The sequence below is a fragment of the Barbatula barbatula genome (genome assembly GCF_947034865.1).
Source record: "Barbatula barbatula genome assembly, chromosome: 23".
Classification (NCBI taxonomy): Eukaryota; Metazoa; Chordata; class Actinopteri; order Cypriniformes; family Nemacheilidae; genus Barbatula; species Barbatula barbatula.
The window spans coordinates 18,222,360-18,236,245 of record NC_136786.1 but is presented as its reverse complement, the minus strand read 5'-3'; the positions used below and the strand labels follow the sequence as shown (position 1 = coordinate 18,236,245).

Here is a 13,886-nt window from a genome sequence, read left to right as displayed (position 1 = left end):
ATTTTTAAAACAAATTTTAAAATCTAATGTTGAAACGGCTAACATTAGTTATTTCATGGACTAACGAACACTTGTATTATCAAAACTAACATTAACAAACTAAATGCTGAACCTTGTTGGTTCATTTTAGTTGATGCGTTTAACTAATGTTATCAATATAACCTTGTTGTAAAGTGGTACTGAAATTTGTAATGCATATTTCATTAATGAAGCGATGTATAAATTAATACAAATAAATTATACATAGTAGAATGTCTTCATCGATAAACCAATTTTTGACAATTCAATTGACTTTTTTGGTTTATTTAGTTACTATTCCAAACATAAAACATACAATGTACTCGGCATAAGCATAAATAGCATATTATGAAGTCATTTTCTCAGTACAAAATTCAGTAAGTATTTTGCAGTTAGGTCTATAAATATGCTTTCCAGTAAATAAAGCAGAGCCTTTGTCATGTGTCTGAGCGTGTGTGTGTGTGTGTGTATGTGTGTACTGAACATGAGCTGTTATCTGATATGCGAACAGACCGTGCATAGCATGTCCACAGGCTGTGTGAGGTCACTCTCAGACAAAGCCGAACACACGCTCACCATGCACGAGCATCTTTGTAAGTACTGCTCAAACTCTGTTTTATATATATCCAATATATGTATGTGTGTGATATGTTTTAGAGAAATAAATGTTGACGGTGAAAGGGCTGTTTTTGTGCAGACGGGAATGCAGACATGGACAACCAGAAGCACAGCTCCGAGGAGCATCAGCAAGACAAACTGACGCAGAAGAAACCTCGCAGGAAAGACACTCCTGTCCTCAACAGCCCTCCGCTCATACCAGGCATGACTTCAGTTTCTCACTGTTCTATCAGCCTTGTCTTACTTTGTCTCCACGCGTCTCACTTGTTTGCGTTTGTCTTTCACAGGCGTGAGATTGATGAAAACAGAAGCTCAGATGATTCATCAGGAGGAGGAAGAGAAGGAGATGAAGAAGTAGATGTGTTTGAAGCTTTTTTTCTCATTTCGGTTATGGTGTCATGTCTGATTGCTTTATTAAATGCAGGTATATTTTGCATATCTGTCGTCACTGCTGTAATGTAGAAACACAACTTGCACTGAAGGTAGACGCTTCCTTTTAATCACAACACAAACATTGCAAGGCTGACGCTTGTACAATGCAAATGAATTTGCAAATTCGTGTCTTATGATTCAGCCAGTCTCTGGCAAGCTGTGAAAGCAGACTTGTGGAAGGTGTGTTATATGTATGTTATGTAATATGTGTTGTGCAGGTGTATCTCAGTCTGATATGTACAGCAGGTACATTAGGCTATATTTGGTATATGCATAAAGAAACTATTAATGGACTATTAGATTTATTGTGATGATGATATTACCCAATTCCTTGTAGCAGAAAAGATATTCTCAATACTGTAATGTGAAAAGATATCTGCATAATGGCAAGAATTTGTTGTGTTGAATGTATGCTAAATAAATAACTATTCATAAGCATTTCAATGTCACAGTACCAAAAATAAAGATTTATATATACATACTGTAATATAATAAATGAGAATCACAATGCAAATAGATATTAGATATACAGATGAATTTAGGTAAAACAAATAAACTAAATTACTAAAATAGATAAGATGCATATACATAATATACATTTTTGTGTTTTTGTTAACTCAATGTCATTTTAAGTTACTGTTTAAAATGTTGACAAATTTGTAAGTTGAGGTATAGTAAAACAAATTATGGTAATTTTAGATAAAATTTGATATGAGATGGGTGTGTGAGATTTAACTAGACCTATTGCAGAATTTAAAACAGACAGGTGCTGAGCTCAGGTGCAGGTCACCTGCCCCATCTCAGAGAGATGCTCTGGAGATGCCTGGCTTTGCTGCGGGGGTCAGCGGGCCTGTTGTCCTCTCTCTGCGGGCGGGACGGTAAGTAGGAGTTGGCACAGTAACTGGGTTTCTTACTGTATCGGACCAAGTGGTATTTGCGCCGAGTGGGGCCTGCAAAACAACAGCAGAATCTGTATGAAGATAAGCTTCACGAGCAGCATGATAGTTTCATTTCTAAACACATATACGACTAAGGTCCCAAATAAAGACTCAAACTCATCATCTGAGCCCTTTGAGTAACGATTTATTGTCACAAAAGTGCAATGACGGACAAGCATGGTCACATGATCACATGAACACACCTGCTGTATGAGTTGCCATTTTCATATAAAAATGATAAACTTAAATTCAACATTAACAGAAACATTTGTTGGAAGAAATCATTAAAAACAATAGTATGGCAACATATGCTTCGGAATTGTAGGTTTAGAAAAATCTAGCAACTTTTGATTTCAGTGGCACAAGATATCCACCAGATGGCAATACAGCATTAGAAATGATATGTTTCTTTATGGCCTGAACAAAGTCTTCATGTTTTTTTGTTGTTTCAAAAGTATTTGACTAACAGAAAAGGTTGTTTTGTGCCAAAGCAATGACTTGAATAAACAAATCACACAAAAAGACTAAACCATGAAGGTTGTCCGACAGACACATAACTAGACTGAGTTGGACACATAAATTACTACAAAGCATTAAGGCAGATCTCACTGTGCCATATGTACGCTGGTCAACTTCATTTAAATGTACACTGTTTCATCTACAGGATCTCTGGATCCAAACAAGCGATTAAAAAGATGAAGGATAAAAAACTAAAACATTAAACCTGAAAGTAGAACAGGAAATGGAGTAAACCTTAAATGTAGATTTTGCCAACTGCTGGTGGAAAATTATCACAAACACATGAGACATGAAACCACACATCTGAACTTGAGCCTTTCCAGTAAAACAAAACGATGAAAAACGTTTGATATAAACAAAACTTTGACACAAGCATTTGTTTCATGACCCATTACAGACTCAGGAAAGGACAACAATCAAATCTTGATGGAAGATCGACACAAATGTTCTCTGAATATTCTAATTCACGTAATGAATTCACAACGATCATGAATTAATAAAAGTTTTAAGGCAACAATGCATCTTTCCATCTCCTCATTAAAAGTATGCATGTATAATGGCTTCCTATGACCTTCAGTTAACCGATGATGAACAAACATTATATATCATTTTCTTTGGTTGAGGCATTTACACAAGAGACATTTACACAAAGACTGTGTTGGCTACTTCTATCAGCCTATTTACAAAGAGGCCTTGCAATTTTTCCCTATTTTCTAATCTTTACAATTTGTGTCTCTTACAGATTGTAAAAGTAACTACGTGTGCACACTTTCAAAAGATGAACGCCACAGTTTTCTCTAAAGTTCATTAAGGCAGACAATCTAGATTAAATTTGGGAGATAAATACCTCAGCAGGACAAGATCTTTCTTTACTCACTTGCTGTGTGCAAGCTAAACTAAATAGACTATTTCTTAATTCATCAAACTGAACAGCAAAAATAAACTCCCTTCACAGCTGGATTATAGTTGTCCTCTCTAAAAGTATCCTATGTTGTTACTAAGCCTATATTGTTCATAACAAATTTAAGAAAAGACAATTCTTATAAACAACACTTCATAAATAATGTCATCTTTTATATACATCAAATACAAAAATAGAAGAAATTTCAAAATACAACCTACCTCAAAAAAAATTACATTTACTACACTTTGATAAGCCAACAATGTTTGAGGGGCTTGAGAGAAAGCAGTTGTCCAAAATAATTATTAGGCCTATATATACCATATATGATCGTGTCAGACTGAAACCTTGTATCTCCATTTTTCATGATTTTTATTTACATAAATCATTCATATTGGTCAGCTATTGGTCAAACTAGATTTAGATTATTGACAAAATGCTGAATCTTTTTTGTTGCCAATTTTGGAGACACAAAGTTACATTTCAACAGTGACTAACATATACTGTATCATATACAGCCGCGGAACAAAAAAGTGAGCATTTGTGACAGTGTTTTCGGATAAAAGTACTATTTATACTATTATACCGTACATATTTATAAGGTTCTATCTGCATTCTGAACAGTTTTGAGATATTGAGCTTCAAAGTTTTTGCATTCCACTTGATTTGCAAATAAAATCCCAAAATAAGTTACAGAATAAGAATACTTAAATAACTCAACTTTGACAAAAATGTCAGATAGAACCTTATAATTCTGAGGTCATACACACACATATAAATATATATATATATATATATATAAATATATATATTCAGATGATATAATCTATACTCATTTACAGTAACATCATTTGAATGGTTACAGTCGAAATTGTGGTATTTTATTAATTTATAGAACTAATTATTTGTATGGATTAGTTCAAATCTTCTCTGATTGAAGTGACATTGGCAAAGAATTATTGATCACTTGTAATCTGTATGTACAGATTACACGCACACGCACACACACATTAAAACATGTACAGTCTCATACACATAAATAACAGGATGACAACAACATCAAAACTCCTACTAAACACTAAACAAACAATACTAATAATGCTGAAAGTAAGAGGTAAACAGACAGAGTTTTGTAGACATTCTTTGGATGTTGTAATGGTGGTCTGTGATCTGGTTGTATTATGAAGGAACTGAAGAGTCTTCTGTAGATGCGTCTGATGTTTGGCACTTCCACATACATGGGCATACAGTATATTATGTTGTACATGTCCATTTGTGTGAAAGCCAAAGTCTCTGTTCTTGAATGCAGAATTGTGCATCTCTGACCCAACACCAGGTTCGCAAAAGAGGTCCGTAAATCCTCGGTCAAACACGAATGAAAGAGAAACAACGTCTCTCAGAGAAAGACAGAAACGTTAACTTTTCAGAGAAAAAGAATACAGATGAATAATGAAAGAAAGTAACCACCAGGTGACAGCACAGAGCAGGATTTCTAGTTTGCATCTGGTGCAGATGCAGCAGCTGCAAAGTTTGCAGGTGTGGAGGGGGCGCTCCCGCGGTTACTGCGCTCCTCTTCTGAGTCTGCAGAGGAGAGCAGATGTTTAGAGCTCGTGTTCTACAGCTCTGACTGATGTCTGACAGGGGGATGACATGTGACGTGACGAGGAATCGTGGAAAAATGATTTCGGATGAACCGATGTATTTAAGCATGTTGTATTTGTTAGCATGCTTGGGTGAGATATTTCTTTAAGCAGAGAAAATCAAAGAAACGAAAGATAAAAGGAAATGTGGCCATGCTCGGATGAGAAGAAATAAATCTGAAGTGGCCGAGTCCCAATTCACTTTTACAGTATTTGAGATTAAAGGATTAAAGTGTCCGAAATGATTTGGCCCCCATACGACCTGTGTAACAAACCATCAAACCGTATTTGCGCAAATTGTTATTTTACAATTTTCTCGGAATATGCAAATTGTCAAATTGGTTGAACACAATCTCACAGGAATTCGTAACTTGTGAGCTAATTCGTATGATTTCATACGATGTTATTCGTACGTTTTAGTACAATTTGCTTTTGTCCTGGTGTGGTAAGGGGATGGGCTTCCGTTGAGCTTTTCTCTAATATTCGTACGTTTTTGTCCAATTCATATCGTACAAATTCGTACAAATTACCCACTTCGTAAAATAGTTACGAATTCTTGCGAGATCAGGTTTGATGGTTTTAGGCAACAAGGGAATCAGACGTTCGTGTTTTATAAACCAGTCTCTCAATCTCTTTATCTAATTTCTTGTTGCGTCACATCTGGTCAGATCATCGCCGGCGCATCGCATACGTTTTATACGTATCAGGACTCCATGAATTGGGATTCAGTCAGTGAGTGATGCTGACAAAGCAATGATGTTGTTACCGTCTGAATTCTTGCTTTTAGTGTCGTCACTGTCAGGAGAGTTCAGGTCTTCATTTCCTGACATTCAGATAAGACACGGGTCACTAATTTAAGCTTAGTCCGTTAACAGCAACAGTAGACAAAAAACAAACAAAATAAAACATTTTCCATGCTACAAGCGGTTTACTTTTAGTTCTTACTGCCGCAGTAGTCAATACAAGATGTTGAATATAGTATGTAAATGTCTGCACACCACATGGATTAGCATATTGTAGTACACTGTACCTACAAACCACAACAGCCTAAATCAAAGCGTACAGTACTGATAGATAGTGATAGTTATAGTGCACTAACTGTACATTGCACTCCATTTGCCCTCAAGCACTCAACACACTATACAACATAGCCCTCAGTAAAAACTACAAAACACACCATACAGATTAGTACACTACACGCTTACAAAAGCCATATCGTAAATTGATATTCAAGATTGTTCTGAAGTTTGTAGTGAAAGACAGAGACATTTGTCATTCTGAGATTATCAACATACCGTCTATCTGCGACAATTATCATAAATTGTATTTTTTTTATTAATAAAAAAAACATTTGTGAAATTTTTAGAAAATTGCACAAAATAAATTCAAATATACCATTAATAAATATACAAGTATATACTGTATTATACGGAAAAAAACATGCTCCCCGTTAAAAAAACATTTAGTTTATGGTTAGATACGCATTCAAAATATATACAAGGTCTGCACGATAAATCGCACTTAACACAAAATATCGTGTAAATCGACCTGTCTATAGCGATTGTGATATCACAAAGTCTCTGAATATGTTTCATGCGCAGTTTATCCGTGAAGCTCTGTGATCAGCAGGAAAGGCTGCTCGATCTGAAAGCATTACGAGTTTCAGTCAATTAAAGAGCGCGTTTGAAAAAACAACACCCATCAAACAACATCATTATAAGTATACTTTATTATGAAGAAACTACCCGAGGAGGCTTGTAGAAGAACGATAGAAAGATGCCGTAGGCATTTCCTGGAAATATGTGCGTTATGGTTATGTCTAGAAGTGATGTATCTCCACTGGGTATGCGCACTTTAGTACCGCATCATTTTGTCATGCTGACAACAGTAAATTACTGTTTTATTATTATTGTAAGGTTAGGTTTATTGTAATTCTATGGCGAGATTTTGCATCACTTCCGGCCGAAGCTGTATCTCTTCTAGCCACAACAGTTGCTGCGTCCCAATCCGCATACTATCCGTCCTAAATAGTATTGGAAAGTAGAATTAGTTTGTCCCAAATCATAGTATGTTTGAGAGTATTCCAGAGATTCCAGGATGGTTTGCTACTTCTGGTAGAAATTCGACGTGCATAATCGATGCACACTTTAACAGCTAATATTACCCACAACTCACCGCGAGTAGTAAATTATATAACTGATGCGTCACTAGATCAACAAATGTAAGTATACAGTAATATTACATACAAAATAATGCATGAATAAATACCTTAATGGAAAGAAGAGCTGTATTTTTCATGTGTGTGACAGTTGATGGCCACAATGATGTCTAGGTGACAACAGCCATGTCCCAGTGCGTGCATATTGTTTTGCTACACACTAAAATGTATATATTTTCCCATTACAAAAACAGTACATACTTTTAGTGCATAGTATAAGGAGGCGAATTGGGACGCAGCTAGTACGTTATGGTACTTCTTCTGCGGTGTATATTTGGGGTTTCTACGCAAGGGCACCCTCTGGATTTCAGATGCAGCAGCATTTAACCGTGCTTTACTGCGCAACAAAAAAGACAATCGCAGAATCTCCAAATCGTGTGTGTTTTTATCGTGCAGCCCTACTGTAGAATAAAGGTTGTGTAATAAAAGTTTATAATGGATCATTGTTTAATGGCGCTCACCGTTGTGTGCTCGCTGACTGTCACTGTCCGTCTCGGGCTCTTTGGCATCAGATCCTGGCGTTCGAGCCTCGTTCGCCCCTCCCGGATCCTTATTTCCCTCTTGATCTCTGGGCTGCAGTTCTGCGGGTTCAGCATCATCTACCGCAGCGCTGTCATCTTTAGTCTTTGAATCTTGCTCATTTGTGCCTTTGTCTTGCCTCTTGTCCTGTAATTTGTCCGATGAGTCTGTGTTGTTTTTGTCTTTGTCCTGTGTTTTAGTGTTAATCCCTATTTCTGAAGCGTCACTGCTCTGGGTCTCCGCAGGAGGGTTTGTCTTCTGTTTCGCCTCCATCTCATCCTGTTTGATCCTTTCTTCTAGATCTAAAATCAGAGCTCAACAGTTGTCGTTGTGACGCAATTTTAAGAAGACATCAGCAGTGAAGTCACTGCAAATATTTTAACACACTTGATGTAAGAAATCAGTGCATGGTTTTATTTCATGACCGGTCGTGTTTTCATGCATACGCTGCTTCATCACTGCGAGGGTGTTGTGGGTAGTTGTATATAGAAATAAATGACAGACAAATGTGTGTGTTTGTGTGGATAGTATATGTGTTTGTGTACCTTTAGTGGCCTGTGCTTTCCATGTTTCTCTGTTTTTGTGCACCTCATCATTCCAGGTGCTCCTGAAGGACTTAAAGTCGAGGGCGTTCACAGAGCAGTTGACGGAAGTGCCGCTTTCAGAACCCGTGCTTCTCACGCCGGACCGTTTACTGTCTGATGGGATGTTATTCAGACTGCACAGAAAGAAAGGGGTTCGTTCCTGTTTGTCTATGGTTGATGTGGTTAAACGTCACTTTTCTTAAGTCAATGAAGGATTTAGTGACTGCAGTATGTGTGAGGTTCACAAGCAGTATTGTACAGCTTCAGAATACGTGCAATATGAATCATATGTACTACTTTTAATGGCCACAGAAATTATGTTGTAAACAAAATGTTATGAAAGTTTAAAGGGTAAACGTCTCAATTTGCTTTTAGGAATGGGACTATTGGTTATTTCACATGGATGAATTCATCGTTTTGTCAACAGCTGTCTGGTATCAGTGCAAATATAACACTAGTGAAGTTATCGTGCTTGACTGGATATCCTTTTTGCTTTTATATAACTTTAATTTAAAGTAATAAGTTACCAATGTAGATAAAAAATGATGTCATGCATATACCAAAAAAGGTTTTTTTATAGTCACACCAGAACAATGCATCATCAAGTGAATTTAGCTACTGTGTGCATATACTCATATGTTTCCTAACAAAGGGACATCTGTATCTCTCTTATCAGTACTATTAAAATACAGTAATAATAACAACTAAGCACCCAAGATTCCTGTTCATCGTATACACATGCACTATTGCACTTGCTCTTTCTGTGCATATCTGATAATGAAACATACTGTAACTGTCATCGTATCTCATGTCGAGATTTCAGAGTTGACTTTATTTAAAAGTGTTCTGTCATAATTCATCTCACCCGTCTGGTCATTCTCACCTGGAGCGTCTAAATCCAACGAGGGCGGTGTGCGACGACTCTTCAACCAGCGGGGTCACGATTTTTTCGATCATGTCTGTAAGAACTGTGAACGTTGGCTCCACGATGAAATCTATGAAGCCTGTGTGGATGACATGAATGATGAGTTATGCACAGATTTCTCGCATCTCTCTAACACACACACACACACTGATTTGTTTACTATACAAACTCTATATTTTATGCCTAACACACACACAAACACCACACAGATTTGCTCACCGATCTGAGACTGCGCCACCATGGTGGATTTGCGGTCACACAGGGGGGAGAAAGGAAGTCCGAGTTCTGCCTCCTTATCACCCTGTAAAGCATATCAAACAACAGCCAATCACATCCGTGCATCATGCAGGTATTTCCAGTTATTGAAGTGGGCATTTTGTATACATTTGGGGGGGCCGTGTGTTTATTCGCTCGCCTGTCTGACGTCAAATGTTTCAAATCCTCATGCATTTTTATTGATTTCAAATTCGACCATGCATATCGTGATCCCTCATTATTTCTCCGACTTTAAGTCCACAGCATTTCATTTGTAATTGAGTTAATCCCGAGAAACAATAGCTGTAATTATCTTTGCTTGATTAACCTTCGATGGAGTAATAAATCTACGACCTCTAAAGAAACACATGACTTCAAATGCTGCATTTCGCTGATCTGTTACAGTGTCACCATTCACGCCCATGAAATTACAACTATAATGTCTGGAGATGACTTAACTTTTAATGAACTGATCAGATATTAACATAAATACATCAACAAATTATTTTAGGAACACCAATATGGGACTATTTTTAAACCAAGTTTGACAATGAGATGTTGAGTTTGGTGCTAGGAGAAACCTTACTGTGTTGGGTTATGATGTCAAATCTTTTTCATTAAGACGGAAATTGAATTCCACTGAATAATTCGTTCATACGAGACTGAAATCGTGGTTGGGAGCCATTCTGAATGACTACACGCAATCCAGAAAGATGAGGATCCTGAACCACATAAACCAGCCGACATTCAAAGGTTGATGTTTGGATTCTCGATGGGATTTTTACAGCGGACGTTACAAATGCTAAATAAGATTAGGACTCAATTTGAGATTTGATCAGAGAGATGACCAAAGTGAGGAGAGAGAACTCAGTCTCAGTTTGTGATTTTAAGATCCATTTATTATGAACACAATTTCACGGTACACGTGTATTTAAAGGGACAGTTCATCCAAAAAGAAAAAATTGGGTCATCATTCGTTCATACCCATGTCATTCGAAACATGTTTATGACAATTTTTTGGTAGAACACAAAATATATTTTGAGCAATGTCTTAGTCGTTTTGTCATAACAGGTTTGAAATGACATGAAAGTGAATAAATGATGAAAAAACTTTCATTTAAGGGTAAACTTTCCCTTTAACACTGCACGGTTGCTGTATGTTGCATTTCATAAGATAAATAAAACGTAATCTAAATATCTTATATATATTTTGTCTGCATCATTTTAGTACAGTGAGAAACTCAAAGACAAACTTGAAACCGACCTGCCTGAAGAACTCCTCCAACAGTGAGGTGGTCCAGCGGTGATGCATGTTCCAGTTTTTGGCAGGATGGCTGATGTCGGCCGTGTGCAGTAACAGCGATAAGGCCTTGGGTTTGTCGATCCTGTAGAGGACAGAGACGTTCAGGCCCTCAGTGCTGTTACAAACACTCTGTCCAACCTCTCATTATGTGGATATGAGGTTCTGTAGATGCAGAAATGTGCTTGCGTGAAGATTGTTTGATAAACTAACGCCCTTCTCCTTGCTTCCCGGGCCACCAAACTTACGCTTCTGGCTGCTGAAGGAAGTTTTTCATGGCTTTGATCTGCTGGAAGTGGCAGGACATGTCCGTGGCCAGGACCATTTCGACCACCAGGGTGCGGAATTCCCTGGGAGAAGAAGTTGCTTTTAGACAAAAAGTATGTCAGCTCAATCTCCTTTTTATCTTATTTTATGAAATTCGGATCGTCTTAACCCTAAACCTATGAATTGTAAAGTCCTTTTCTTGTTCTTAAAGTTCAAATGTGTCCTTTTTTGGAGGATCTTTTGACAGAAATGCAATATAACATACATAACTTTGTCTTCAGATGTGTATAAATACCTTTCATAATGAAGTGTTATGTTTTCATTATCTTAGAATGAGCTATTTCTATCTACATACACCGCGGGTCCCCTTACATGGAAGTCGCCATGTTGTTTCTACAGTGGCCCTAAATGGACAAACTGCTCTACATAACGCGTTTCATAAATATGTTATCTCATTCAGCAAAGAAGCATAACCGTGAAGACATCTTAGTTCTGTGTCAGCCACCGTAGTGCTCCGAAAAAGAGGGGTGGAGTGAGCCGTTAGTTGCAATTCGCAACCTCACCACTAGATGCCGCTTAATTTCATACTTTTAACAGAACCTTTAGAGTTTATTCAATTTTCATGATCTGATCTGTTTGCTTCTAACCTCCAATCGTCCTTGGACAAATTGTGGAGGATGTTCATTTCGTCGTCTTCTTGCATGAGGCGATATGCAGCGCTCACGTGGTGGTTCTCCTGAACGGCGCGATCGTTGTACAGTATGGCGGAGTCTGACCTGTGAAGCGTACTGTACTTAATATCATTCAAAGACACAAACTACATCAAAATGGTGTTTTATTGTAATGGTCGCACTTGGTCTGAATGTGGAAGTTGTTTGTGGTGCCCGTGTGTTCGTAATCGTGCACGGCTGCGGCAAACAGCATGGCGAAGATCTCTAACTCGGTCATCCAGTGCTGAAATAAGTTGTAAAATAAGTTCAAAACAGTTGTAAAGGATTTGTTGGAGAATTGCATGAATCGACAAAACACTCAAGAGAGTTTTGCATGGTCAAGCAATGAAAATAAGTTTTTAAAAATCAAACTTTACACCATTAGATTTCACAACATACGCTTCAATAAATAATAACGCCGTTCTGCTGAACTGGTGATAAGCGTGAAGGAAATGAAATCACATAACTTCATCATTCTTGTGAATTAATGCACGTGACGTTGTTTTATATTAGCACTAAATCACCCGAGTGCCAGTATGACAAAAAGAAAGAATCTGTGGTGTAAATGCTGGGGGGAAAATAATCTGTTAGAAGTGCGGTGTGATGTCTACACATCACAGAGAGGTTAATGAGCCCACGACGGGAGTGATACGAGCGTGTTTTGAGACGTCGGGGGAGATTAACTTCCTATTGATTGGCATGAGGCAGCTGCGGACCACTGCACATACTCACATTCTGAGGGTCTCGAGCCTCAATAAACACAACAAGCGTGGTTTCAGGTTTAATAAAACATGTACGGCACCCAGATCAGTAGAAATAATAATCATCTCTGGGAGCAGAGCAGTTATGCTATATTTATGGGGCTTGGGACAAATGATCCATGTGAAAATCTTTGCAATGCATTTTTCCTTTTTAAAACTTTCTAAAACTTAATAGTAATATACATTTAAATTCCAAGTTTCTTAACAATTCAGATATTCCGACAAGCGGCAACAATAAAATGAAATAAAAATATTATGAGAAATCAATGCAATAAATCTTTTTATTTGTATGCCTTTCTAAAACCTTATAGTACTAAACATTTTCATTACAATATTCTGGACTTTCCAGATATTCAGACAAGCAGCAACAATAAATAAAAAAATAAGATCAAATAAAATAAAAGAAATATTATGTAAAATTCTATGCAATAAAGTTTTTCTTTTTTATTACTTTCTAAAACTATATAGTACTATACATTTTTATTCAAAGTTTCTTGACATTCCAGATATTCAGTCAAGCAGCCGCAATATAATAAAATACATGTAAATAAATCTAATTTGTATTACTTTCTAAAACTTTACAGTAAGTTTCTTGACGTTCCGGGCATTGACTACACAATACGAACAAAAATATTCAATTTCATAATTGAGATTCAGTTCTAAAATGTGAAACCAAATGTAAACCTGGTTCAGTGCGAATCGAAGGGTTTTGACTTACCACCATGCCGGTCTTAAGCAGAAGATAATGAACCGTCTGGGTGACGTCTGCTGCGTGGATTAGGTTGTGGTAGGGGTTCCTGAATTTGGTGTAGCCCACCTCCAAAGCCTCCACAAAAGACACCAGAGCAGAAACGGGTATCTGGAGAGATGAACGTGAACAGAAGAGACGAACACAACTTTTGTAGATCATTCAGTATCTTTCTATTATTTTGAGTCGAGATTGTTTGTGTAAAGATAAAAAAAACATTGTGAGGTTTAAGGGTTTGATATCTGGTTCGGACATCTAATACGAAGAAATGGAAAATCTTACCTTGAAGCGATTGATTAAGTCATATCTGGTGAGAAGTTCATAATAAATAAATTTCAGTGCATGATCTCCGCTGGCATCATTCAGTGTGAATACATCAAACGACCACGTGTCCACATGCTGGAATGACAAAACACATCAGTGCCATAATATGTTTACCATTATTACTGAATATATTTAAGAAGTTTGAACATTGGCTCAGTTCTCTTTATATCTCTCATATTTTTGGCGGTATCCTACTGTATATACAGTAC

General features: G+C 37.2%; 2 protein-coding genes across 8 annotated transcripts in view; one reads left to right on the top strand and one right to left on the bottom strand.

Moving 5' to 3' along the window:
* Nucleotides 1-502: 502 nt before the first annotated feature.
* Nucleotides 503-1,546, top strand: ppp1r17 (protein phosphatase 1 regulatory subunit 17; the record flags this gene model as incomplete). The annotated part of the gene is made up of 3 exons (XM_079488037.1): nt 503-611; nt 716-838; nt 924-1,546. 3 exons carry the CDS (start codon nt 503-505, stop codon nt 992-994), a joined length of 303 nt encoding a protein of 100 aa, XP_079344163.1. The 3' UTR covers nt 995-1,546.
* Nucleotides 1,519-13,886, bottom strand: part of pde1ca (phosphodiesterase 1C, calmodulin-dependent a) — a gene marked incomplete at its 5' end in the record, with an annotated part of 48,505 nt that continues 36,137 nt past the window's right edge. For 3 of the 7 annotated variants that reach the window (XM_079488028.1, XM_079488029.1, XM_079488033.1), the window contains 12 exons: nt 1,519-2,018; nt 5,833-5,889; nt 7,746-8,105; nt 8,349-8,521; nt 9,271-9,391; nt 9,532-9,613; nt 10,832-10,952; nt 11,116-11,217; nt 11,782-11,910; nt 11,988-12,088; nt 13,324-13,464; nt 13,636-13,752. In XM_079488028.1, coding sequence (XP_079344154.1) covers nt 1,855-2,018; nt 5,833-5,889; nt 7,746-8,105; nt 8,349-8,521; nt 9,271-9,391; nt 9,532-9,613; nt 10,832-10,952; nt 11,116-11,217; nt 11,782-11,910; nt 11,988-12,088; nt 13,324-13,464; nt 13,636-13,752 — 1,668 coding nt within the window. In that variant the 3' untranslated portion in view covers nt 1,519-1,854. Of the gene's footprint in view, nt 2,019-3,580; nt 5,008-5,832; nt 5,890-7,745; nt 8,106-8,348; nt 8,522-9,270; nt 9,392-9,531; nt 9,614-10,831; nt 10,953-11,115; nt 11,218-11,781; nt 11,911-11,987; nt 12,089-13,323; nt 13,465-13,635; nt 13,753-13,886 lie in introns of those variants that run through there. The other 4 variants (XM_079488030.1, XM_079488032.1, XM_079488034.1 and 1 more) reach the window with 3 other exon arrangements.